Below are 27,113 nucleotides of genomic sequence, written 5' to 3'. Positions count from 1 at the left end.
GTGTGCATCTGCTTAAAGGCAAAACTGGTCAATGCTCTGAGATGGGGATGTGAGGATGGGTGAGAGACAGTGAGACAAATAAGGAAAACCTGAGGGTGAAGGAAAGACAAGAAGAGATAGAAGAGGCCATTTCAAGCATGAGATACCTGGAGATCCCCATGGGAGAGCCAGGAAGGAGGACGGTGTCTGCTTAACAACGGTGCTGCCCAGTGTCTGGAGATGGCCCAGAACTCATTGTGTTGGTACCTTTCCACACAGCCCTGCCTGCGGGATTTCACATTGCTCAAATCATCTTCCCAAATCCATTACACCACTAATAGTTCCCGCCAGCTAATGGACAAAATACTCGTGTAGAAGCGGTTCATTATTCAACCAGCCTCAGTGGCCAAATACCATTCATCAAGGCAAATATTTGCATTTTTATCCCATCAACCAGCAAATGAACGATCAGCAAATACCCGCTCCTAGGCTCTGGCCAGAAGCAGCAGCGAGGGAACGTCTCAGGGAGCATCTCCATCACTTCAGTGTCTGCGTGGCCACCAACACGACTGTCCTGTTTGCTCTGGGACTCAGGGAGGCATCAGTGATTTACTGTGCAGGGCATAAATATAAACAAAGGGAAGGGGTGGGGGCACATCTGGAGTGATTTCAGCATCCCCACACCCAGGAGCCCAACAGCAGGATGGGAAAAGCCACAGCTCTCAACTATCTCTCCCAGAGCACACTTCTCAAGGGGATGGTTGTGCCGGGAGAGGTTTGTGTTGGATATTAGGAAAATTTTTCTCTGAAAGAGTGGTCAGGCAGTGGCACAGGCTGCCCAGGGAGGTGGTGGAGTCACCGCCCCTGGAGGTGTTCAAGAAGCATGGAGATGTGGCACTGAGGGATGTGGTCAGTGGGTGATACTGGTGGTTGGTGGACAGTTGGACTACATGATCTTAGAGGTCTTTTCCAACCTTAATGATTCTATGATTCTCATCAGCACGCTCCTCATTTTCAAACTAAACCACATTGGTACTCTTGTACCAATATTGTCTTTTATCTTCACCAGCTCCTTCCCTGGGGTCTCCTTTTCCCCAGGCATCTTCCGATGCCCATGGGCTGCACAGGCTCCCGGGAGCGGGTGCAAACCAAGAGCTGCAAAGCCCTGAGCACTTCCTCAGCTGAATAATTCACGATCCCCTCTCTGATCCTATGCTTAGCCTGGCCAGCAGCCAACTCCACACCATCGATGGGGTCCCGGTGGTGGGGAGCCACCCAATAGCTCATCCTTGAGTGAATGCACGGTCCAGAGGAGGACAAGAGAGCTGTGGGTCAGTATTAGGGTAGATCCCAGCAGAGCATCCTCAGGATGAGCTGTGGTTTTGAACTTGGCATGCTCAGTGCTCCCTTTGATCTCCCCTTCATTAGTCTCTCTCCTTCGCTCTCAAACGTAATTAATGCTTCCTTGATCAAAAGCCCGGTCATGAGGAGAGCTTTAACAGCTCATGTTTTACTGTGTGTTCCTATTAAAGAAGGGCTGCCGTGCTCAGGCAGAGGGGAGCAAGGAGAAGACTCCATATGAAGCTTCAAAGCATCCTAAATCCCCTCCCTGCCCCACTGCCATGGACCATGGGAGCATGCTGTCTCCCTCCACCACCCAATGATGGATTCGCCCATGGTCTTGGACCCACCTAACCCACATCTAATATCTGAACCTTGACAAACCTACACCACCTGCACACAGCATCCTTCTCCTCCACTCCACAAAAGGAAACCAAAGATATTTTTGCACTGAGGGTTTATTTTTGTGCTCGCATCCCAGCCTGTGCACCAGCCCCGGACAACCCCATGCTGCCACCGGCGCCAAGGTCATTGCACCCAGGTGGCATTGCCCAGCAGGAGCCCCAGGGCTGGCTTTGGTCTCGGCACGGCAGCCTGCCCAGACATCACAAAGTCACCTCAGGTGACATTTTTCCAAAGAGTTTAGCTTGTCCTGATAAAAGCCAGCTCAAATCCTGCCTGTACAGACTTTGATCTTGAAGGTCTTTTCCAAACTAGATGATTCTGTTATCACACAAATGCTTTTCTGAGGGAATGGGCTGGTGTTGCTGCTATGCAAGGAGATTTTCTTCCAAACAGCTTTTGGTCAGGCACTATTCTGCATGCTGTGTTGCAGAGGGTCCCGTGATAACCATCGGCCCAGGACACCCAGCTCCAGGAATTTGGGGATTGAGCCCCTGCATCCCCCAGAATGGAGATTCTCATTTTTTGCCCCTGCAGCATGCAGGAGGATGATGCGTGTTTCAAGGTATAGCGCAGGGAAGAGCTTCTCTTGGGTCAGGGAAATGAGAAACACATTGCAAAGAAAGCACAGGGAGCTAAAGGAGGTGTGATGCTCACGCTGAGGACTCGCAGTATATATAGTACAGAAAATGAAGCAGCAGAGGACATTCAGTGCAACCCTGTCTCTTGCAAGCACAGGATTAGCAAGGCAGGGCTTGGAGTTTTTGGTTTGGTCAGCTGCTCCCACATCCCATAAGAGATGCTCCTCTCCTTAAGTGACGCTCCACTGCGGTTCAGCTCCAAGTCTGCCTAATCTCAAGCTGCCAGGATTAAATATCTCATGTTGCTTAAAGCGGCTTGTCACCTTACTTCAGAATAACTTAGAGTTACTCTCAGCTTTACCAACGAGGAAGGCTTTCCCCTTGCTGGTGGCGTGCTGGAAGAGCCCATCCCCAGCACAACGGAGCCTGCAGCAGGTTGGAAGGCTCATCCAGCATTTACAGAATTGTCAGGTGGGCAGCTCTGAACATTCTCTTGTTTCATCACTGGTGTGGAGCTCAGGAGCACAGGCAATCTCTCCTCTCAACTCCTTCTTCCCCACTGCCAGCACTCCTAGCTGGGGATGCATTGCAGTATCAAAAGGTTTTAACCATTTTGGATCCTGAGGAGACCAGGATTGCTCCTTTCTTTTGGGGTGGGTCTTCCCTGCTGAGCTTCATGGGAGATACACGGATGACAACAAGAGAAACCCACATCCCCATCCATCTCCATGATTTTTTTCCTTTGCTTCCCATCCCCAAACCATTTGCGGGGTGAAGAAGTGAAGAGGGAGAGGCTTCAAAACAGGCATATCAGAAGAGATGCTGTGTGCAGAATGGTCACCTGAGAGCCAGCCTTGGACCCATGAGTGCTGAAGAAGAAAGGTGTGAAGAGCCCAAAGCATCCTGGTGCTGTGGCAGGGACCTGCCCCACACCTCTGAGCTCCTACTTCCCATCACTCCCATGTTTCTCTGCATGAAAAACTGGCTGGGTACGGGGAGATTTCTTGGGACATCTCCAAATATTCACATTGCAAAGGAAGAAAACCCTTGTCAGATGGCAGTCTGACTCCAAAGGCAGCTCTCAGCCCATCAGGCAGTGCCCAAACCCCATGGCAGGATGGCAGTCCCCTTTCTGGTCCACACTGTCCCCCTTCAGAGGATGCAATAGGAGCTCAGACCTTTGCTTTGAGGTGGCTTGTCACAGTGAGGTTCGGGACCCATCTATAAACCCTATGCCTCTGAAGACCCCGTATCAGGGCACTATCACAGGCTGTCCCTATACAAGCTGCCCTGCTTCGACCTCAAAGGTCAGTACAAGCTGGAGGCCTTCTACAAGACTCCATTCAGCTGCCTCACAAACATCAGGGTTAATGTTATCCAACTTAAGGCATTGGGAGGCCCTGTGCCTTCCTTCAGCTGCACAAAACCAAGATGGGTACATTGCTACTGGCTGGGAGAGCATCCTCCATGTGCACCTGCATTGCTGCCGTGGGGTATGGAAAACGAGACAGCAACACATGGAGTGCTCACATCCCAATGTATCTCAGCCCCAACCAGAGCCAGAGGCAGGCTGAGCACACACACGTGTGATTTCACACGAGCCAGCTCCCAGACACGCTCCAGCACCGCGTCCCCAGCTCACCCAAACACACAGCACCCTCCCGCACTGCAGCCCACGCGCCCACAAAGCTGGTTAAACAAACCAAGCTATTTTTCCCTGCAAGCTTGGAGGGAAGAAAAATATATATTGCAGTTGCTGCTATACTTAAGCACTTGGCTCTTACCAAGGAGAGATAGCGGTGGGTAATCCAAGCCTTGTAGCAAATGGCTTTGAGTGGGAAAGTTTGCACTGGCGTAACGAAAGCGATGCCTTCTGAAGTTTCAGGCACAGCACGGGCATCTCCCCATCATCTATGAAGCAAAGAAGGCTTCCAGAAATTTTGTCTAATCCTTTCCAATTTAGGAAGATTTAAATCTTTCTATTTTCATCAAATATATGCCAGCTTACAGGACGGATCCTCTGAGCACACCCAGAAAAGCACAGCCAAATGCACACAAGGTTATAAGCACTTTCCCATTACGTCCTGTCCACATACAACCCCTATAGGATATTTCAGGGAAAAAAAAAAAGAAAAAAGCAGTTTCAGCATTATTTATGTCTACTTCCCCCAAAGCTCAAAAACAGCCAGATATATTTTGTCCAGGCTGTCCTAAAAGATTCCTGACAAGAAAGAGCCCAGAACTGGAGCATCTGCTGGGTGACTTTGAATGCTGTGAGTGACGCAGCAGGAGAGCACAGATACAGCTGGGTAGGCACCCCAAAAGCAAGCTATGGGCAGACACAGCCATTGGGCTGCCTTATAGGGTCCCCATCTGGCACAGTGGGGACTTGTCATCCATAGGGAGCACACATCGTAGAATGACAGAATCATAGGATGGCTGAGGTTGGAGGGAACCTTAAAGATTGCTCAGTTCCAGATCCCTGCCACGGGCAGGATTGCCAACCACTCCATCAGGCTGCCCAGGGTCTTTGGGCAGCTCATGACGGATGAGGGGCAGACACACAAAACCCATTTTTTCCCACTTAAACTGGAACATAAGGCCAGCACCTCACTCATCGTCATTTCCTAAACTGTTGGGCTGGTCTCCAAACCACGGAAATCTCACACTTGGGTAGAGTACAAACCCTTTTCCACCAGGTTGTTTTGCAGAGGTGGGTAGGCCATGCCTTGCAGTGCCCAACACAGCCCCACCTGCAGCTCTTTGTATTTCTTGAATCCTCCTCTTTACGGAACCTCCTGGCTTGGCCATCTTGGCAAGGAGGACAGCAGATGTCTCACTGCATCAGCCAGAGGGGGAATTACAGGAAAGCAGCAAGGTGAAATAACCACAAGCCCTTCAAAGGCAGCTCCGCAAGGTTTGAGGGAACGCGGGCTTAATTTCATCAACTGTGAAAACCCATTAGCATCTCGCTGAAGTCCATTTAAAATATTCATCCGGAGGATGCTTTATGCAAAACTGTCTTAAAAGCTGTCACAAAATATGAACACTGACGTTTAAATTCTCCTCCCGCGGCGGTCACCTCCCACATGGTTCAGAGGTGGCATCAGGGACAGCATCACAGGGTCACCACCCAAGGGATGGGACAACCAACGCAAGGAGCCCTTCGCCAGTATTGAGAGAATAGAGCAAGCTTTGGCCTCTTCCCAGTAGGTTTCCCATCCTGGGTGTTTGCCCCCACTGATCTCCCACCATGTGGTTCGGGGTCCTCTGCAAACCCTCCCCACGGTCCCAGCCCAAACCCAACACTTCAGACAAGGTACCCAAGCCTACAATCTGGGGACAGCCCCATTCTCTTCCCCACCAAAGCTGCAGATTTTAGGGGGTATTTCTTGACTTTTTCCCCAAAAAGCCACCACATCCAGGGGCAACGTGGCTGTTAAATTAACAAAACCCAGCCCCGCCTCAGTGGGGAATTGGAAGGCTCTCCACCATGGTCCTTGCGATTAACGGAATATATTATTAGCATGCCAAAGCAAGGTTTGCCAGTGCCTATAAATACAAGCCGGCAGTGACTCAGCAAAGCTGCAGCTATTTTTTTTTACCCCTTAATTTCCCAGGTAGGTGCATCTTGGGGTCCTGGCTCCCAGGGATGCTGCGCAGAGGTCGCCATGGAAACCCAACGCTGCAGAAATTGGAGCTTCGCCGGGAGAAACCCGCACAAAACCCCCCAACCCCAGCCAGGGATGGTGTGGAATAGGTTGGCAGCACGAGAACGGGGTTTTGAGCTTTATTTTTTTAAGCTATTCCTGGATTTTAAAGCCATCCCTACTACGTGGCAGTGAAGATTCTTTGTTGTCTCCTATAGGGATGTGCTGGGAGGCTGCAGGCACAGAGCAGATTTAACTCATTTACCGACCCCCCAAACCAACAGCGGTAACATTTGAGGTTCCTGATGCTTTTTCTACACCCCATGGGTGGTCTCCACCAGCCCTGAGATACAAAGCCCTCAGATGCACGTTGTGTGATTACCAAGCTTAACGGATATTTTTTCGCCTGCGAAGCGGGGCCCTGGAGCAGAGACAGGCAAAGTTTTCCAGGAAAGGAAGGAGAAAAAAAAAAAAAAAAAAAAAAAGCCAACAAAACATGGAACGCTTGGCAACCCCCAAATTTCCATGCTTTTGTCCAAGTTTCAAAGAGCTCTTTGTGCCTGGAGGATGCCAGCGTTGTCTCACTGCGACATTTCAACAAGGCACCGCCGCTGAAAGGAGATTTGCATTTGGAAACTCCCTGCAATTTTGCTTTTCCATTCCTATTCTATAGGAAACCCAGCTTGAAACCAGCCCTGTGTTGGCTAACCAGCCTGGGAGCCGAGGGATGGCTCCTACCCACCTGGACCACAGCAGGGATGGGCACCGCCTCCCCGCGTTAATATCCCCAGTATTAATGATGCTGTGGCGGTTTGAAGGCTGAGGGCTGTGCTTTTCAGTGCACAGCTGATTTGGAAAGCAGGGTGAGGAACTTAACAGGCTCCTGGCATCCAGCAGAGCCTGCCTGCCTCAAGGGAGCAGCTTCACTATGGGAAGGAACCACCCAAGTGCACAGAATTTCAACGGGAGGTGATTCCCATTGCTTGCAATACTAGAAGGAGTCAGGAGGGAAGAGACAAAGAAGGATCTCTCTTTTTTAGCTTAAGTGAAACATTCCCCACACCCTGGGGATTTACCCTTATTTGTGCCTCTCTGCTCAGCAAGCAAGGGAACAAATGCGACCTGGGGTGATAAACATCAAGAAGCCCTTAAATCAAAGCCATCCCACTGACCGCTCTATCATTAATATATTTTCTATGCTAAGTTTGGATGTTAGGAAGAATTTCTTCTCAGAAAGAGTGGTCAGGTGCTGGCAAAGCTGCCCAGGGAGGTGGTGGGGGCACCCTGGAGGTGCTACAGAACCGTGGAGATGTGGCACTGAGGGATGTGGCCATTGGCACACTGGGATGGGTTGGGGTTGGACTGCGGGGGTCTCAGAGGTCCTTTCCAGCCTTAACGACTCTATGATTCTATGGGATGCTCCAATGGTAAAATCAGAGACCCAACACCCCCACATCACGCAGGGCCTCAAACCAGCCAGCACATCCCCCTGATCTGCCCATTTTGCCCTTCCTATTTACGGCTCTCTCCCCAGCCCAACCACATTGGAGCATCTTCAAGCAGAGCTCAGTGCCCACAGAGCTACAGAGGAAGCACAAGAGCCAGAAACACGGATAAGGTCACCACAAGGCTTTTAAAAATGTAAATGAAGCCCAAGGAGTTGGACTAATCCTGCAAGCAATGAGATTAGCACAAGGTCCCCTTGGCGCAGGTCGAGCCCATCTGCTTGGGATTCCCCTTGAGAAGGATGGCCCCAAGGACAGCACCAAGCCCACTGCTCCCAAGGGCACCTCTGGCACTATCCCCCTCCTGGTACAAGATGTCAAGCAAGGGGAAAGGAAAAAAATAAGATGTGGTTTGGTCCCAATCAGCATTTCGGTCACAGAGCATCACTGCTGATGCTGCATCCCTTGAAGGGAAAGGAAAGTGCAATGGAAGCTGGAAAGCTCGAACCCAAGGCTGAGTTTTGCTCTCAGAGTTTATTTGGGAAGTCTTGGAAAAGCTGTAGGGAAAGTCCACTTTGCTATGGAGCTCCAGCCCTGGAGCTTCTCTGAGCCCAAGCCCTGCTGCAGCTCTGCTCCCCAGTACAAGGCTGCCAGGGCCAGGCACAGCTCCTTCAATCCAGCATCATTAATAAAGGTTTATGCTTAAAATATGGCAGCAATCCCTCAGCCCAGACAAAGCACCCACATACGATCAAGTGGGGGAAGAACGGATCCTTTAACGCCTGACCCCAGGAGGTGCTCTGGGATGTTATGCTCTGACTTTATAATAGGTTTATTATATTAGCCCCCAGTTCACAGCCTGCTGCTCACCATCCTCCCAACTTTCACCAAAACACAGAACCAAAGGGAAACTGAGGCACGGGACACCAATACCACTCAGCAGTACCCATGGTTTTCATCCCCCCACGCAGACTGGAGCTGATTTCTCCCTAGAAAACACCTCTACTTCTCTACCAGAGCCAAAAATGTATACTTTTACACTTTCCTCATCTAGGAAACTCCCTTCCCAGATGCTCAGAGGTCACGCCAAGCTCCTTCCCACCGCAGGATGCATCAGTGAGCCTCCAGCACAAACCCACTGCAGGCTCCACAAGCCCCTCTAAGGCTCCACTGCCCTCACTGGGATGATTAATAGCCTTTCAGCCAGTAAAACAAAAACCCATTAAGAGCACTAATATTTGTTCTCCCTGCTCCCTGTCTACTTCATCTCATCCTTCAACACAAGCCCTGCCTGTTTGCAGATGAAGACAGAAACCCCAGAAGCCCAGTTCCCATGGAGAAGAGCCCCTTTTGGGGGTTACTCATCATCCAGCAGTTCAGAGACTATCTCCCCTTGCTGCAAACCCCCAAACCCTCTTGCTTTGAGGAGCTGCTGGGGCTCTTTGAAGCCTTTTATACCTGCATCCCCACGTGGGATGCATCTGAGCCCTGAGCAGCCTTGGGGTGGCCCATTGCCCGCCGCCATGCAGCATGTCAATAAACCACACTCAACAGCCCAATGGGACAAGATACACATTTTCCACTGGGATACAAAGTCACTCAAACAAAACGTTTATCTCAGGGTGGGAGCAGCTTCCTTATTTTGGAAGCATCTGTGAATATTCCCACACCCATTCCCAACCAAGCAGACCATTTGAGGGATCGTGCTCACGCCACTGCTTCATTTTTAGAGATTTTGCTTTTAATACGCTTGAAAACAACCCAAAATTGCCCAGCTGCGACACGTGGCCTGCTTGTATTTGCAACATCTGAAAACCATCATTTCCCCAAACAAAGGTAGCTTGACCACACATGGGCCATCTCCCCCAAAAACCCCATCCGCCCACCAGCGCTCAGGGCGAGGATTAGGATGTCAGCCAACGCATGCACTGAGCATCCCAGTGGCGTTGTGGTGCAGGCGTGAATTTCCACACCACCTTTTAGCTAAAGTCCACTCCACCATCGACATCCAATGGGATTTCCCCCATCGGAGCAGCAGGAGGGGTCCCACCGGTCCAAGCCATAGAATCACAGAGTTGCCTGGGTTGGAAGGGACCTCAAAGATCACGTAGTTCCAACCCCGTGCCGCAGGCAGGATTGCCACCCACCGGATCAGTCTGCCCAAGATCCCACCCAGCTTGGCCTTGAACGCCTCCAGGGATGGGCTGGGGAAGTGAGATGGAGCAAAAAGCAGACCTCTGAGATGTTGCTGAAAGCACAGCTTTTTAGGGTGGTTTTTTTTTTTCTTGCTCTGTTGCCGTTTCTTAACATATTCTCTGCAGGTTTTCCCCCGCTGGCTGGGACCTGAGGCGCTCCCCAGCTCGGCACATCTTTCTGCATTCCCCCATCCCTCCCTTTAGGGAGAGGAGGAATTGATAAACTGGTGGGAAAAAAAGAAAAACCGACTGGCACTCCAATCAAAATACAAAAGAAACAGAAAGGAACGGCTGTGAAAAGAAGCGCTGCTTAATGAGGATTTACATCTGTGCCAGTGAGTCACGGCAGGGAGGCTGCACAGCGGTGATGGGCACCTGTGATGGTGAGGACCACGCAGGAGCCTTCGGCCTCACTTGCTTTATGGTGGGACACCCAGAAAACCACAGATCCATCATAGGGATGCTGAGAGTTGGGCGCCCCATGGCACGACCCCAGCCCCGAAGACCCGTGGGCATGGGGAGGGCACCCGAAGCACCACCCAAGGCCGGGCTTTGGCTCGGGGTGAGCTCAGGGAGCCGCTGGGTGAAGGATGAGTCAGGTCAGGCGCCAGCTAAAAAGTGTGCTCAGCACTTCTGCACGCAACCGGGGGGAGGCAATAAATCAGACACGCAGGAGCACGCCGCTTTGCCTCATGCAGACCTGGGATTGCCACCTACCGTCCGGGCTCTGCACTGGGAGTGGGAAATCTCGCCTGCTGCCCCGCTGAATCCCTTCCAGCCCCATCCTTTTCCTTTCTCCCTTGTTCTCCTCCAACCCAGCCACGCTCAGCCCCATGGTGCTGATTCTCCTCCTACCCCTTTGCTACACGATGCCTTCGTGCTCGATCCGTGTTTGTTTTTTAACCGCCCCTTCAAAAACCGCACCAAAACTCACAGCAGCGGGGTGCGTTTTGCACCCTAATGACCCCTCCGGTGTCATCAGAGTGAGGACAAGCGGAGCCCATCGGCATCCAGCCCCCTCCCCAGCCGTGCCTCAGTTTCCCCCCGTTTATTCTTAAGGCTTTCCCGGCTCCTTTAAGCCCCCCCCGCCCGCCGAGGCTCGGCCCCTTTCTCTGACACAGCAGCCGAACCGGGAGCCGCGGGGAGGCTGCGGCCGGGCCGGGGCCGGGCGCCCACCGCCGCTCCCCCCCCGCCCCATGGCTCTGCCCGGGGCGCCGGGAGCCGCCCGCCCCGCTCCGCCCCCCCGGAGCCCAGGGGGCGGCCGGCCCTGAACCGGCACCGCTACCGCCGGTCGGTCCCGGGGGGAGTGAGCGGAGGGGGTGGGGGGGGGGGCGGGGGGGGAAGAGCGGGAGGGGGATGCGGGAATAGGGGATGGAGGATGTGGGAATCGGGGATGTGGGAACCGGGGATGTGAGTAGCAGGGACGGAGGATGGAGCAGCGGGGATGTGGGCACCACGGATGTGAGCACCAAGGGTGTGGGTACCAGGGATGTGAGCACCAGGGATGAGGGTACCACGGATGTGAGCACCAGGGATACGGGTAGCAGGGCGGTGAGCACCAGGGATGGAGGATACAGGCACTGGGGAGAGAGGATGCGGATACCAAGGATGAAGGATGCAGGTGGAGGGGATGGAGGATGTAAGAACCGGGGATGGAGGATTCAAGTAGCAGGGATGCAAGATGCGAGCAGTGGGTTCAGAGGATGCAACCCCACCAGTCTTCCCTACCATACCCCCGCACCCCGCTCTGCCTCCACCCTCGGTGCATTTCCCCACCTCCTGAGGGAAGAGATGGGGGCTGAGGGGGTATTTTGATTGACCCCCCCCCCCTTAGAAGTGGAGGGGTCCCAAGGGATGTCCCCTCCCCCCAGAACCCCGCAGGTAACATCTCACCCCTTCTGACAGCGGCCGAGAGAAGGTGGACCCCGGCCTCTATGCAGAAGCCCTGAGGGAGGAGGAAGAGGAGGAGGAAGAGGAGGAGGGGGAGGAAGGAAGAAAAAAAAATAATAAAAGGACGAGGAAGAGCTTGGAGCAGAGCCAGGCGCTGGGAAAGGGCGATCTGGATCTGGCTGCCTGCTCACCACTGCGCCGGTAAGTTCCCAGGTTGTCTGTCTGTCCATCTGTCTGCCTGTCCGTCCATCTGGCTCAGCGAGACCCCCGTCTGCATGTCTCAAAGCAAGGGTGGGGAGGTGGTTATATAGAGCCTTCTCCCCTCCCCGTTTTTCCATCCCCAGCAGGGCTGGCTCCTTCACTGTCTGTCTGTCCCTGCAGGAGGGGAACCAGGAGCCCCCCATCACCGCTCAGCACCGGAGCCGCCGGCCCTGGAGCGAGGGCCCAACGTGGGGTGGCTGCACCGCTCCTGTGGGGCACCCGGCCCTGCATCACCCTCCCCATCCCCAGCGAGCAGGAAAAGCTCCATCCGCTGGATTTTAGCTTCCTGGGACATCCAAGGGACTCGTCCTCCTCCTCCATGGTCCCCCCGTGCATCCCCACTGCCGCCGGCTGAGCCCCCCCTCACCCCCCGCCCGGCTCCGCATGCTGTACCCAGAGCCTGGAGCAGCCCCCGGCGGCCCCGCTGCTCCACACCGCGGCTCAGAGCCCCCCGACAACGGCCTCGGTGGTGAGGCGGGGAGGCCAGCGGGGACTCCTGGGGGGCGTTAAGATGGTGAGAGCTCTCCGGCCGAGAGGGGCTGCGCGGACGCCAGGCCACCGGGTTTGGGGGTCGCAGGATGGACAGAGCCCTTGGGGCCGGGAGCCGAGGCCGGTAGGGAAGGATGGACTCCCGGAGCTGCCAGGACAGGCAGCCCAGTGACCCCCCCAGCAGCAGCAGCAGCAATTGTAGCAGCGGCAAAAGCGAAGGCGAGAGGGAGAGGATCCGCAGCCGGATGAAAATGGTCATCGGGCAACTGGAAGGCATCTTGCAGGAGCTCAAGGAGGTAGCCAAGGAGCTCCGGGAGGTAGGAGAGGACGTCGGGTGGGATGCAGCATGGGGGTATGAGGGGATGGGGTGGTTGCGGCTGCGCCTGTCCCAGTTCCGTCCCCATCAGCATCACTTGCAAAAAGTGGGGGGAAATAAGCCAGATTTGGAGAAATTGCTGTTGACCTTGATGCTTGGGGCCACGCTGCCCGTCCCCACGGGTGCTGGGAGAGAGCTTGGAGCACAGAGCTGAAGCTGGGCGAATCTCAGGGATGCTCTGTCCTGGGGGGGTTCTGTTTCAAAGCACAGGGGTGGATGGAGAGGAGGTGACAGATCCCTCGTGCTGGTGGCCTGGGGATGGTGAGTCTGTGGAAGGAGACACGGCAGAAGGCTCCTTTCTGCTGGCAAAAAATGTGTATATATCCACACAAAGTGTGGTTCGAGCTTCCAGTTGGTCCAGAGGAGCAGCGTTGGGGAACTTAACTGTGGAAGGGCTGCACAACCCCAGTGTGTTTGGGAAGTGGACCTGTTTGTGGCTGTGAGCTGTGGGCGTCTTGACTGGGAATGTGGTGGTGGCTTTGAGCATGGCTTAGTTTTGTGATGGGGCAGGTGGTCGTGTGCCCTGAGCCAAGTGTGGTTGGGTTGTTGGAATGGGTGAGACCTCATTTCCATGAGGGATGGGAAGAAATCAGTGCAGGTTTTGCTGGGGGGTCATGATGGAGGAGCAAAGCAGCCCCACTGTGTGGGGGACATGTGGAGGCACCAGAAGCCATCTGGAGCCCTTGGGATGCAAGTGGATACTTAGTGTAGATGTGGCCATGCTCAGGGAGGTGACACCTACCAGCCTAAAGTCTTTCCTGGGGCCTTCTTTGGGATAGCTCTGCTCAATCCATGGGGCTTTAGGGGGGGTCAATCCCCCAGGAAAACCAGCTCTGGTCCCCAGGTGATGCCACATCCCAGTTCATCGCCCCACCAGGCCTCTTACTCCTTTGCAGAAAGCAAACCCAAGTACACCAAGAGCAGAAAGGCCCCGGGTTCCTTCAGCTCCAAAGGGACAGCTCAGAACCCCTCTGACAAATCCCCGACATATTAAAAATAGTAATAGTAATAATAATCAGGAGGCAGAGCTGTTTTCTGTTTGCTCTGAACTCACTTCACTCTCCACCAGGAGCTTTGAGAGGCCTTTAAAAATGGCAATTCACGGCTGTTTCAGTGCCCCTTTCGTAAAGCCCGTGTATTTAAAGCCAGGAGACACCTCCACATGCACCTGAGCATCCTTTCTGAGTTTAACTCTTTGGCCTCCATTCAACTTTTGAGGCTGGAAAGTCCCTTAGCATCCCTGCAGCACCCTTGGTAGGCTCCTCAAGTCAGATGGGGAAGAGGAAAAAGTGGTGTGAGGACACAGGGCAGCTGTGAAGGGCTCTGGAGAGCTTCATCCATCCCAGGAGGTGCAGGAGGAGACAAGCAGGACAGGGGACAACCTATTTGTACCCAAGGTGTGCATCCCATGCTGCCTGCAGCACAAGTCTGACAACCAGCCATAGGGTTCTGGGGACATCTATCTTCTCCTCTTCCCTCTCTGCACCCATCCCTGCTCATTCCTCACTCCTGATATTGTTTTCTCCCTGAAGGCTGTCATTCCAGATGTCCATTGTATCGGGGATGCTGTTTTACCAGTCTTTTCTTCCACTCTCCCTCCCTCCCTCTTCCCTTTTGTGTATATAATTATTCTCCAGCGCTCCACGACAGGGCTGTATTATGTGAGGGGAAAATGATTATTAAATCTTCGTCTGAAATCACGCACTGGAAGTAAAAATTACACAGGAGGCCGGGACCGAATGTGCTTCCGCTGAGCAGGATCCACATCCTCTGCCCTTGGTACCTGTATCCTCCATCCTTGGTACCCATATCTTTGGTACCCACATCCCTGGTACCCGTATTCTCCATCCTCCTGCACCACTGGTACAAACTCTGGTACCCACATCCTCCGTCCCTGATACCTGCATCCTTCTTACACAGCCTTGGTACCCTCATCCTCCATCACTGGTACATGTATCCTTCTTTCCTGCATCCTCCACCCTTGGTACCCACATCCTTGGTACCTACATACTCCATCCTTTGTACCCATATCCCTGGTAGCTGCATTCCCATGGGATGCACAGTGGGAAGAGGTGATGCCATCTCTGCACATCCCCAGGTGTGCATACAAGCCCTCAACCCCCCCAAAATCCCACAAAGAGTGCCCTGTCATACCTGTACCCCCCTGGGGGAAGTGACACCTGGTCATCCCCTGCTCCTCCCTTTGGTAGGAGGAAAGCCTGCAGTACAACCCCTTTGGTAACAAAATACCTTAATAATGTTGTAATTGATAGGTGATTAGCTGGGAACGCTTTGGAAAGTTCTTGGTGAGAGGGTGGCTTGCTATTCTAATAGCACGTTTCAAAGGTGTGTGATGAGTTTGAACTCTTTAGTGGCTGATGATACAGCAAATGATCCAGAGATGCTCGATGCGCTGGAACAGACAACACAGAGTGCTCATTTATACGTGTCAGCTTGGGCAGAGAGGCCACTGTCACCCAGCTTCTCCTCGCTCGCTTGCAAGCGAGCTCCGATTAATCATTTATTCATTATTAAATATTTACCTCCCCTTCACCAAAAAGTGTGTGGGGAGACGTGGGAAGGTCCCTTCTGCAGGGCTGCAGGGTCACGGGGCTGCCGGAGGCATTGGGCTGCTCCTTTTCCCAATGGAGGGATGATTCGGAGCGCGGCGTTGGGAACAGGGCGCACAAATCACCGCTCCTCTCTCGGAATTGGTGCTTTGCCCCACGCTGGGAAAGCCATTGGGGTGGGATGATGTGCACAGGCACAGATCGCCCGTCACTGAACCAAAAGCTCCCCGCTGCACCCCGCTTTGATCCCACCGCTGCTCCACTTCAAAGGCTGCGACGCCGGGGCCGTGAGATTGCGGCACTTTGATGGCGAGCGTCTCCCTGCTCCTTCCATCCGCCCCTCGAGGTGCATTATCCACCGCTGCCCGCATCGGGGAGACTGTGCCGCCCGCTCGGACGCAGCCTTTGAAGTCCCCTCTTGTCCTCCCGCGTCATCCGCCGGCTCCCCAGCAGCTCTGCTGAGTTGTCAAAGAAATTATCTTGTGAATAAGAAACAGCACGGACACTGCATCGAAACGCAGCCAAGCTGGTTACCAAAACTCTGTTCGAAAATAATAATAATAAAACAAAGCGATGATGCTCCAGTTGTTCATCATCCCTCGGCAGGTATCCAGCTGGGGAAGGAACCACCCCGCTGGGTGCACAGATGTTGGCTTAAAAGCTCCCAGTGCTGTTCTGCTGGGTGGGCACTCAGGGTGGGGTGTGTCCAGTGCTCCCAGCTGGGGTGACTGGAGGCAGATGGTCTGTGCTGGTCCGTCAGCCCAGCTCCATCAATTTGCGTGGAACCATTAGGGTCGAAAAAGATCTCCAAGATCACCAAGCCCAACCCCAACCCATCCCGCCGTGCCCACTGACCACTGTCCCTCAGTGCCACGTCTCCACATTTCCTGAACACCTCCAGGGACGGTGACAGCAACAGCTCTCTGGGCAGCCCGTGCCAATGCACCACCACTCTTTCTAATATCCAAACTGAACCTCCCCTGGCGCAACGTGAGGCCATCGCATTCCATCCTACAGGTGAAGGATGTCCTCTCTTGGCACCCCAGGTAACCCCAGAAGCCCCAGCACCCACTTTCAGGTTCCGGGCCCATTCATCACCCCAAAACCCATTCAGAACCACAGGCTCAGGTCTCTCTGCCCCTCCCCATTGCCCCCATCCCAGCTCACTCCGCTAAAATCCTTTGACAATCCAAAGAAGCAGAGGGGAAGAAAAGACCAAATCCTGCTTTGCATTCAAATCCTCAGCAGGTACCCAGTGTCACGGAGGTATTTAACACCCCCCCACCGCCCGGTTAAAATAGAAAGTGCAGGGAAGGGCTCTCCTAAAAATAGAGCTGATGTGACATTAATCCCCACAGGGACCGCAATGGGGACAGCGGAGACGTGTCTCCTCCTGGCACCCAGGTGCCAACGTCCCCACGAGGGTCGCAGTGGTGGGGGGAGGTGAGGAGGGTCCCCCCATTTGGGAAAGGGACCCGGTGCTGTGCCTTCCTGTAAAGAGAGGTGATCTCATTTTAGCATAGGGTTTCATGAGATCATTTTTCTGCCTTATTAAAAAATAATAATAACTGGGTGTTTCCCAGGGACAACTCTTCTCCTGAGCTTCTTCCTCATTCTTTCCCGTCACTGAGAAAGAAGAGGTCACATGAGCTTCTTTTTCACTCCTTTTTCACCCAAAGAACAAGAAGGAAAAGGAAATAAAAAGCAATCTGGTCGTGCTTTGGGAGCATTTCTCATTTGAGATGTTTCTTGTGGGTGCTGCAGTTCCAGCCAGGGGCCCCAGCTTGCTCTTGGCATCCTCCAAAGCCAGAGCCTGGAGAATGGATGGTGATCACGTCGTGTGCTCCAGATGAGCCCCGGGCTGCTGGACACGGTTTTAGGGTGCATTTATAGCATTTTTAATATTTCACCCAACCCTCTGGCTCAAAGTTGAGGATGCACAGAACAAGGGCATGGGATGGAAACCAAGGAAAAGCCTCCGCGATGAAAATAGGATGGAAGGTTGAAGCTCGAGGATTTAGTTTCCTCCAAAAGTGCTCAAAAACCTCCTCTATAGAAATGATGGAGGGATGGTTTAGCATTGGGATTGTTTGTTCTCAGTGGATGAGGAGAGTCCAACAGCCTTGGGCACGATGCTGGTGGAGATACAGCAAGGATCGCAGGCAGAGCGTGGAGGAGGAGATGAAAGGTGTCAGGTGGGACACTGCTTGTTGATTTGTCTTCCATCCTTATTTTGGGAAGCTTGTGGTTTACTTCCACCAGGAAACGACGTGTGGGTGGGCTGAGGGATGAAAAGGAAGGGCAAAGCAATAATGAAAAGCAACCCTATAAAGGATGTGGAGACAGATTTTGGACATCATGGGACACCGGTCTGTCCCCAGGATGCCATGCTCTCATTGGTTCTCAATACTTTAAATACTTTCTTAGTGACAAGGGACCATCCATCGTGCAACCTTGGGGTGGCCTGCTTCAGTCTCCCCACTAGGGGAGTTGAGATACTGAGGGCAAAGGAGGCAGCTTTTACTGTTGTTCCCCCATGGTGGAGTGTGAGGGACCAGGAGATGCCACGTGCATGGGGATTTGGGGTGTTTACTTCCTTCTGACCCCCTCTATTGGGTCCAAAGCCTGTTGGGGGCCCCCCAGAAGTAGCAGGGAGCTACTTGGGCACCACAAGTATCCCAGTGTCATCACGCCATTGGGTGGGCTTTTTCCTCCTCCCGCTAAGGGCTGATCCGTCCGTCCATCTGTCCGTCCATCTGCCCACAGGTAGTGAGCCAGATCGACCGGCTGACGTCCGACTTCGAGTTCGAGCTGGAGCCGGATGACTGGACGACGGCGACAGCCAGCAGCACCTCCAGCAGCGAGAAAGGGGGGGTCTCCTTCGAGCTGGGACCCCTTGACTTCACAGCGGCCGACATCCTGTCCGACAGCTGGGAATTCTGCTCATTCCTGGATACCTCCACCCCGTCCGACCAAGGGGACGGCCCCGACCCCCCACGGCCGCAGCCCCCGCCGTGCCGCCAGCCCGACTACCGGCTGATGAACGGCGGGGTGCCCATCGCCAACGGGCCCCGAGGGGGCACCCCGGACTCATCCAGCGAGGAGGCGTTCGTTCCCCAACAGAAAGGTCCCCATCACCGGACGGCCGGCACGCGGGAGCGGGTCCGCTTCAGCGACAAGGTGCTCTACCACGCCTTGTGTTGCGATGATGACGGGGATGGCGCCGACGAAGCATCCCCAAACGAGGACAGCACCGAGGAGCGCGGCCTCAAGGTGACCCCCAAGAACCAACCGCCCGTTGGTGGCAATGGTGGTGGCACCGCTGGAGGGCCACCGGCGCGGCGGCTGATGAGGAACAGCAGCACGCAGACTGTGGCCGACAAAAGCACCCAGACGGTGCTGCCTTACATCCCGGCCAAACAGAAACTCAAAACGAAAAACTGACGTCGGTTCCAGACCGGCCGAGGGTTGGGGTTGGGGGTCTTGGGAAGGGATCAGAAGTATATATATATATATATACATATATAAATATATATTTAAATAAATCGCTACTACTAATAAAATCGAGATGAAAAGTTGGCAGAGGAGACAAACGTCCAACTACCTTACCTGTTGTTTTTGAGGCTCAGGGAATTTTCAGCTGTTTTGTGGATGGAAGATGCAGCTCAATAAACCGTTCATCATGGAGAATACCAACGGTAACATATAGAGATCCTATGTATATATGTACCAAGAGAGGCGAGCTTCTCACCTGGGGACATGGGGACACCAAGAGAGGTTGGTGGCTGGGCTGGAGAAGGCGAACGCCCCTCGCTGTGATGCTCCATAGGCTCTTGGTAGGGAAAACAGGATGGAAAAAAACAAATGGAGAACTCACAGGTGGTTTGGGGGAGTTAACCCCAGGAATGGCAGCGATGGAGCTCAGGGACCCACGTCACATCACGTCCCTATCTTGGGGCCCACGTAATTGGAGCAATTGGTATTTCTGAGGTTACAATCCAGGGCATGCCTGCTGATGGGTATCATCATCTCCCATGAGCTGAAATAAGAAGTATCATTTCATTTTTTAGGACTTTCAAGGTGTTTTTTTTTTTCCCCTAGTTTTTAGGATTTTTCCCTTTTGCAGCTGCATTTCCCCACGTCCCCAGGGCTGGGACCTTGTGAAAGTTTTATTTGTGAAAATAACATTTATTGTCACAAGTGTGTATACCAAGAGATGGAGCGTCCCCATCCCATGTGCTGGAGAAGGGCCATCCCATCACAAGGAGACATGGGACAGGACAGCTCCTCTGCACTCCCTCTATTATTTTGCATGTCAACAGCTGGTTGCATATTAACTTCTAAGAGTTTTCTTTATAGCTGAGCCCCACTGTAGAAGTGTGATTAATAGGTGCAGTTTTATTCTTTAATTATTTCAGGAGGAGGACAACGTAAATATTCAGAGCAGCTCAATCTGCAGGCAGTGTCCTTGTGCTCTTCTACGTGACCATAAACAGCCACAGAGGGGATTTGCTGTTATTGAGCAGGAAAATGTGGGTGTTTTTAGGGCAAGGTTCAAGAAGAGAACACAAATTATTAATTGAAATGCGGAGGAACCATTCAGACTGGTAATAATTGCTTGGTGATGAATGGCATTGAATGAACGGGCTTTGTGTCCCAGCAGGATTTGCATTGGTCACTCAGAATTATGGCTCCCGCAGGACTGATGGGGCTCTTTTTTGTCCTGGTGCAGTTCTTTTATTGCTGTTCTTCGTTCCTAAGTGACTTTCTGGGCACTCAGTTGGACGTCAACGTTTCCAGCGCGGGGAGAACACCTTGTCTTCCTCAGCACACCATATATTAATGAATTAATATTTATCAGCCCATAGCAAAAAACTGCCCCGACTGACTCAGAAACAGCCCCAAACTCCTGGGAAAGGCCAGGATAGGAGCATCCCTCCCCACCCCCCATCCTCAACCACTCTTCAGACACCACGAAAACTTTGAGAGAGCCCAAAACAGAGCCGGGCACCTCACGAGAGCTGGCAGAGGAAGGGCCAAAGGGCTCATGTTTCCTCCAGAAGCAATAAAGAAACAATCAGCAAATAAAACGAGGACACGACCCAGCACGACGGCTCTGGCTGCTCCTCGCCTCGGGGACGAGATGTGACAGCTTTGCTCATTTTTGCCCTTTCCTCGCCCGCCGGCGGGTACCGTGCTGGTGTTTGGCACGGTTTGATGGGTTTTAAAGCAAAATTTCAGCTTTGCATTTGAATCAGCTGCCTCCGGTCGGGGACGGTGAGCAAAGCAGGTTTCTCGCTTTCGCCATCCTGGGGGGAAAACGCAAAGAAATGCTTTACCTGGGGAGGAGGGTCAGGGAAAATAGAAGCAAAATGAAGCCGGGCTCCCAGCAGCAGAGACAACACCTGCATCCCAAACACCCCACAGGGCTCTCAGTGCTCCACCTCCTGCAAAAATCCAAATGCTCATCATGCTGGAGGAGCCCACGGGCCACCTCCCTCCTTGCCTTGATGGCCCCCCCTTTCCCCTTGGTGTCCCCCGAGGGCTGCATGTTGCTCAGGGCTGGGTGCTGGCTGCAGCTGAAAGACGAATGCTTTGTTTTTTCAAGGGAAAGGCTCTGCCTTCTGCCTCTGTTAATGTACAGCATCTTGTCTTATTTGTTCCTTGCTGTTCCACGGCTGAATTACTGCAAGAAATGTACCAGCGCCTCGTGCAATGCTTCTTCTTTATAACTGCGAGATCAGCTTGCCTTCGGGCTCTCCTTCCAGATATCAAGAGCTGTTTCATCCTCAGGATGCTGAAGTGCTTCCTTCCTCATCCTCACCCATCCAGCCCCACAGTGCTCTACCCAGTGGGGAAAAAAGGATGCCGCAGGGTAGGAGCATCCCAAAAGCACACCCGCACCTCCCCAGCCTGATTTGCTCTGCAATGCAGTGAGCGTGTGTCCCATCTTTCCCAGCTGTTTATCTCCAGCCATGTTTCCACCTGTCCCTGCATGCTCTAGAGCTGGGTAACTGGCTGCTGGAGGTTATCTCCTTGCAGAAAGCAAATACATTACTTGCAACAGCTTCCATCCCCCCAAATTCTTCCTATCTCTCCCCTGGGGTTGTTATCACTGAGCTCTCCTGGTACCCTTTAGATGGAGCTGCGTAAGCCTGGCTCCTGCCTGCTGCATGGGGAGATGGGAATGAGCCGTCCCAGCATTCCCAGTGGGGGATGAGGGGGACCAAGTGGCAGCTGGTGGCAGTGTGGAGCCCACGTCATCAGGCAGGGTGGTGAGGATAAGGCAGCTCCAGGTCACAGTAGGAACAAGTGGAACTGGGGCACGGTCAAGTGTCTGTGGGGCATGGATGTAGACTGGGATATAGGCACAGATGTGGGCATGAGCATAGTCTTGCACACAGACATGGCTAAGGACATGGATATGGCCTTGCACCTAGACATGGGCATTGATATGGATGGATTGTCATGGACACAGATATAGACATGAGCATGTCTACATGAGCATGGACATGGATGTAGATGTGGACATGGATATAGCCTTGTACATAGATATGAACATGAGGAATCCCACAGCACAGCTCAGGCAGGTACCACCAACCCCAAGCTGAGCTCATATGGGCTCCCAAGACCACAAACCGGTAGGGGCCTCAATTGTGCCCATTAGTGTCCCCATGGCATGGCAGATCTTGGGTCAAGGTCACCAGGTCCCACCCGTGTCCTCTGTCCAGACACAGTGGCTGAGCCATGCAGTGCACCAGCTCCAGCTCAGCAAACTACGCTGCCACCACTCCTCACATGTCACCTGGGTGCTGGAGCAGTCACACAGTGCCCTTTAGGATGGGTTTTCTCCATCCACACACATCCCACTGCTTCAGCCTGCACCCCAGGTCTGGTCCTCTGGTGGCTGTGGCTGAGCTCGACCTGAGCATGGCCCTTGCTTCACTAGTGGGTAATGCATACACATACTGCATTCTGCACAGTGGCTGGGTGCTCTCCCACCACTGGGTGGCAGTGGGTGCCCACACACACTCGTGTCACCATGCCCCCACACAGATATCGAGGCTCCCTCCCTGTTGTCCTTTCATCCTGCACAGTGCCAAGACATGGGGACCGGTGCCGGGCAGAGACAACGTGGTGGCCTTATGTCACATCACCTCTGCAGCTGCCATGACCCTGTGCTTCACTTCCATTGAGGACATGAGGATGCCGCAAAGCTTTCACCTGGAATGCAACTGAAAGGGGTGGAGTTGAGGCCAAGAACATCACCTAACCTTAACCAGCAGCCCTCTGGGTCCTGTCCCCACTGTGGGACATGGCTGAAGCAAGCAGCACTCACGTTCAGGGCAGCCAAGACAGGCTCTCGCACTCACCCTTGGGGACAGGAGAACGGGGACAAAGTGCTCACAGCCCCACATCATTGGGAAGCTAGAAGTTCCCCAGATGAGGACAGCTGCAGGGACCCAGCAGCAGAGCCCTGGGATCCATCTGTCCCCCCAGGGCTCTCATGATGGTCCTGGATCCAGTCGAGCCTGCAGGAACACAGCCGCGCCAGAGCAGCCCTGGAGGTGCTTGTAAGACAAGGGATGACATGCTTGATGGGACTTCTTAATTAGCTCTCGCTAAACCAAAATGTACCGGGGCTCCCCTGGCGAAACAGCATCAGACAAAACATTAATCATGCTCCAAATAAATAATTAAAACATGGTGGCTCTTGAAAGGGAAAAAAAGAAATAATAGTAATGAGCAGGGAAAAGCAAAGCTGTTGGCTTTGATGCAGTGGCCTTGAGGATGAGTAGAGCTGCATCCCCAATGCCCAATAGAGCCAGGAGGGATCTCGCCTTCAGCACAGCCTATGGCCAAAGCCCTGGCATGTCAGGATCGGTGCTGGTGGGACATGTGCCAACATCACCCTTGCATCAAAACCTTCATTTTTGACCATCTGGCTCCAATGACTTCTAGTGCTGGATGTGGCTCACCCGATGACCTGGGACATTACTCACAGCCACCATGAGATGCTATGCTGCAGCAGGTGGGAAAGTCCCCATAGGAACACCTCTTTGCTCATCACTTTGAAAAGAAAATAACAAAAAAAGGCTTGGAAAAAGAAACTCCCCCTCCTCATCCTCTTTTAGCTCAAGAGGGGATGATTACTCAGCACAAGTAACAGAGAACTTAAAACATGCACAGAGCCATTTGCATGGAGGAGCAGGCTTTGGGAAGAGCTGATCCCATCCCTGCTTCCTACAGGCTGTTTACTGAAGAGCAAATTGCAAAGCAGCTCAAAGCCAGGCCATGGTGGGATCAGTGATGGTGCTGTTAGCACAGTGAGCATATTTTTAAGCTTCTCTTTTTCCCTTCCCGGCCATTTGGGGCTGCAGGGAGATGGGACTGCTCTTCTGTCCATCAAAGAGCAGGCAACTCCATAGGTGGGCAGCATCCCCTGCCTTCCTCTTCCTCCTCCAAACCTGGCTCCAAATCAGCCAAGGAAGCTGTGGTTCACCCGTGCTGAACGTGGGACACACAGCACACAGGAGCAGGGGACACCTGCAGGTGCTCAGGTCCGAATGTGTCTTATTACATTAATATTTGCTGGTAATGAAGTTAGATAGCACTTGGAGCTCCAATCAAATTAGGAGAGCTATAATGAACAAGAAGTGGTGCATTAATTCATTAGCAGGGAATTACACTAAATTATCTCGGCAAATACTGCAAAAACTTTAATTTACCAGAGGTGTTTTCAAATGGCTTTTGCTCCTTCGCATCCACTTCCACTGCAGCACAGTTTTTGAAGGCAGCAAGAACAAGAGAAGTGAATTAACTGCAGCTCCTTGGGGAAAGGCTGTTGTCTCTGGGATGGTAATGAATGCCCACAAGGGATACCAGGAACTTTGCTTTCTTTCTCCTTTTGTGAGGAGAACGGATATTATTTACAGTAAACAACTCAGTTTCACCTTCGCAAAGATTTAGAGCAGCTTTCTGCTTTGCTAATTGCCATGGAAAGAGGAAGAAAAGGGGGAAAAAAAAAAGCATGTAGCAATTTACTTGAACATGTGCAGGCAGAGCATTAATAATGCACATCTTTGGGAAACCAGCCCTCATACGGATCTGCTGATTCGTGAGCACCTAAAGCAAAAAAAAATGCATGGCCAAGGCTTCCCTTGCTCTTGGGTGAGGGGGGGAAATGGGGAGGAAGGCAGAGCTGTGTGGATGCAGAGGGCTGAGAAAGGACACAACTTGTGTCATCCCAGCTCAGCACAGCCACCTTTCGTGCTGTGCAAAGACCTCACAGAATGGCCAGAGTGAGGAGTTCCTCTCTTCCTTCCTTTTGCCTCCCTCTGGCTGATGCAGCATCTCCAAGCTGCCAGGCCCTGTCCATCCTTCTTCCAACCCAAGCCATCCTATGATTTCTCCAGCATCAGCCTCACTGGGATAAGGACCCACCGTAATCTTGCAGAAGTGAGGTGCCTCTCACGGGAAAACCCCCAGCTCACTATTTTTACCCACCTTTAATTGTTCTTGCTGTGATCTGTGCCCTGAGGGGGGACAGTTTGCAGCAGTCAACACAGATGGGCATTTGTGCTCACAGACCCATAGGATGGCACGAATCTCCTGCTCATTTATTACCCTTAAACCCCTTTAAGTACCACCTGATGTTCTCTTGTGCAGTAAATGCTTTTCCTTTTAATTAATTGCCTGGCAGCGCCCTCATATCCTCTCACCAACAACTCCATACAATGTGGCAATCAGAGGAAGTGGGAGACACCAGTGAATAACTGCGCTGCATTCTCACTCCCATTATTAATTCCCACAAATTGATTGTTCTACCAGCATCTGCGGCTTTCTAATTAAGTCTTTACTCAGGTGCTCATGTGTGCAAGGGAAACGAATGCTAATAAAGACCAGAAGCAGCAGCTATGGGATGCTGCGTGCACAAGTATGCAGACTGAGCACCACAGTGGGAGCAGCTCCAGCCATGGGTCCATGAGCTGCACCAACAGCCCCTGAAGGTTTCCTCAAGCTCACCCAATCCTCTTTGTATCCTATGTGGGTCCACCAAGCATGCTTAGCTCCTCTGGACACCAGTGGCAAAGGGTTTAACAGGTTAGTGAAGAGGACATCGTTGGAAGGAGCCACCACCAGAGACCATCATATGGTGGTCCCCATGCCCTAGTGTCAGCCATCAGCACCCCATTGGTGCACCCTAAGGATCTGCCTGGCCACACTCAGCTCAGCCTCCCTGGGCACGTCATTCTGTCAAGCCAAAAATTAAGAGAAAGGGGTTTTAATCTCCTGCAGCTCCTCCACGAAGCAGCTCGTGCGTCAAACATGAAGGCTGACAGCCTGATCTGGGGAAATTTCAACCCATAAGGAAATTTTACATGGCTGTCTCGTTTTTCCACCCGATTATTTCAGCTCAGCTGCTTAATTCATTGAAAAAGAGAACTAGGAAACATTTTCCCTCAGCACATTGTCCCCAGGCTTCTAAATCAAGCTCGCCTAGGGATGGGGATCCTACTTCACACCCCACAGAGCACAAGTGCCAGGCTAATTGCTCCATGCAAACAGGATCATTCCTCGACAAGAGGTTGCATAAGGCTGTTAGGGAAGGATCATTTGCAGCAACATAGCTCTGCTCAGGTTTTGTCTGAGCGTGTTGTAAGGAAAATCAGCAGTGCTAGATTGCAGCCTAATGGCTAGGGTTGTGCAGCCCAAGAGCTTAAGGGGAAGAAAAAAAAATTAAGATGACAATTCTCATTCTATGATTCAGCTGCCAAGAGGAGGCAATGCCTTTAATCAGCAGCAAATATAGAGAGATATAGCAAAAAAAACAGAACAAAATGCACAAGAACTGGAGCTGCTGGCATTGCTCTCTGGCTCACTGCTTGGCTTCTGCATAGTCTGTCTAGGATTCAGCTTGAAGAGGGTTGCTGGGTTCACAGAATCATCAAGGCTGGAAAGACCACTAAGGTCATCCAGTCCAACCATCAGCCCATGCCTGTCACTGCTCTATGTCACATCACTCAGTGCATCATCTGCTCTTCCCTTATAGATCTCCAGAGACAGTGACTTCATCACCTCCCTGGGCAGTCCGTTCCAACACCTCACCGCTCCTTAAGAGACAAAAGTTTAACCTCATTGGATAGGGTTGTTGCAAGCACTAAGTATTTGCCTTCTTGCATAGATGGAAATCAAGAACACAAGGACAGAAGGCAGCCAACAAGCTTGGGAATTCCCCTTGCAAAGCACACCATCCCCAGCCAAGACACATTCCTGGTTCAAGGTATCTGCCTCCACTGCTGACTCACCCAGGAACACAGGACCCCACATTGCATGAAACAAGGCAGTTCAGCTGATGCAGTGCAGATGACTTCATACCTGCTAGCGCTGCAAGACACATGGACATCTGGCCACAGGAGAAAGACTGTAGGTGACCACTGCCCCCAGGGTGTCCCTGCTGCAAGTGACACACAGGACATGCTAAACAAGCAACTTTTGAGAAAGACATGTGTTACTGAAGCTCCTGATAAGAGTAATTGGTGTTGAACTCATTGCATTAGGAGCTGAGATGTGAAGAGCTCACGGTTAGCTTTGAGTTCCAGGCAGAACGCACCATCAGCAACCTTAGCCAAGCAGATAAGCTTATGCTGTGCAGGAGGGGGAAAAGCTACAGGACAAGGAGAGGGATTGAACATCATATTACCTCCACCCCTTATCTTCAGAGGCAGGGACTCTTCTTCTAGGCTGTATCAACTCCTACCATCAACAAGCCCCAGACAGAGCTGCTGTTGTGTCTTTCAGTTGCTCCTCATCTTCAGTGGTGCTAATAGGACTTCTAAAGCCCCAAATCCATTTAGCATCTGTCAGCAGCATTGATTTTCTCCTCTGATAGCCCCAAATAGGAGCTAAACCAGCACCTGTGGCCACACCAGC

The 27,113-nt window shown here is 52.6% G+C and overlaps 1 protein-coding gene and 1 long non-coding RNA gene across 7 annotated transcripts in view; one reads left to right on the top strand and one right to left on the bottom strand.

The window, feature by feature from the left end:
* Positions 1–11,763, bottom strand: part of LOC112533179 — a 45,717-nt gene extending 33,954 nt beyond the window's left edge. For 3 of the 4 annotated variants that reach the window (XR_005862720.2, XR_006931082.1, XR_003077041.3), the window contains exon 1: positions 11,487–11,763. This is a non-coding gene — a long non-coding RNA (uncharacterized LOC112533179). The remainder of the gene's footprint in view (positions 1–11,486) is intronic. The other variant, XR_006931081.1, reaches the window with a different exon arrangement.
* INSYN1 (inhibitory synaptic factor 1) lies at positions 10,711–18,881 on the top strand. 3 transcript variants are annotated; one of them, XM_046898964.1, is made up of 4 exons: positions 10,711–10,883; positions 11,499–11,684; positions 11,865–12,550; positions 17,946–18,758. In XM_046898964.1, the coding sequence occupies exons 3-4, from the start codon at positions 12,368–12,370 to the stop codon at positions 18,621–18,623; spliced, it is 861 nt and encodes a 286-aa protein (XP_046754920.1). In that variant the 5' UTR covers positions 10,711–10,883; positions 11,499–11,684; positions 11,865–12,367; the 3' UTR covers positions 18,624–18,758. The 3 variants fall into 3 exon arrangements, with proteins under 3 accessions (XP_046754920.1, XP_046754921.1, NP_001280136.2); XM_046898965.1 differs by lacking the exon at positions 10,711–10,883 and adding an exon at positions 10,941–11,232; NM_001293207.2 differs by lacking the exon at positions 10,711–10,883 and having other exon boundaries at positions 10,941–11,684; positions 17,946–18,881.
* Positions 18,882–27,113: the final 8,232 nt, after the last annotated feature.

The sequence above is a fragment of the Gallus gallus genome, chromosome 10 (assembly GCF_016699485.2).
Source record: "Gallus gallus isolate bGalGal1 chromosome 10, bGalGal1.mat.broiler.GRCg7b, whole genome shotgun sequence".
In the NCBI taxonomy this organism is placed as follows: Eukaryota; Metazoa; Chordata; class Aves; order Galliformes; family Phasianidae; genus Gallus; species Gallus gallus.
Note: the sequence above shows the minus strand (reverse complement) of the source record. Positions and strands in the feature narration are given on the sequence as shown.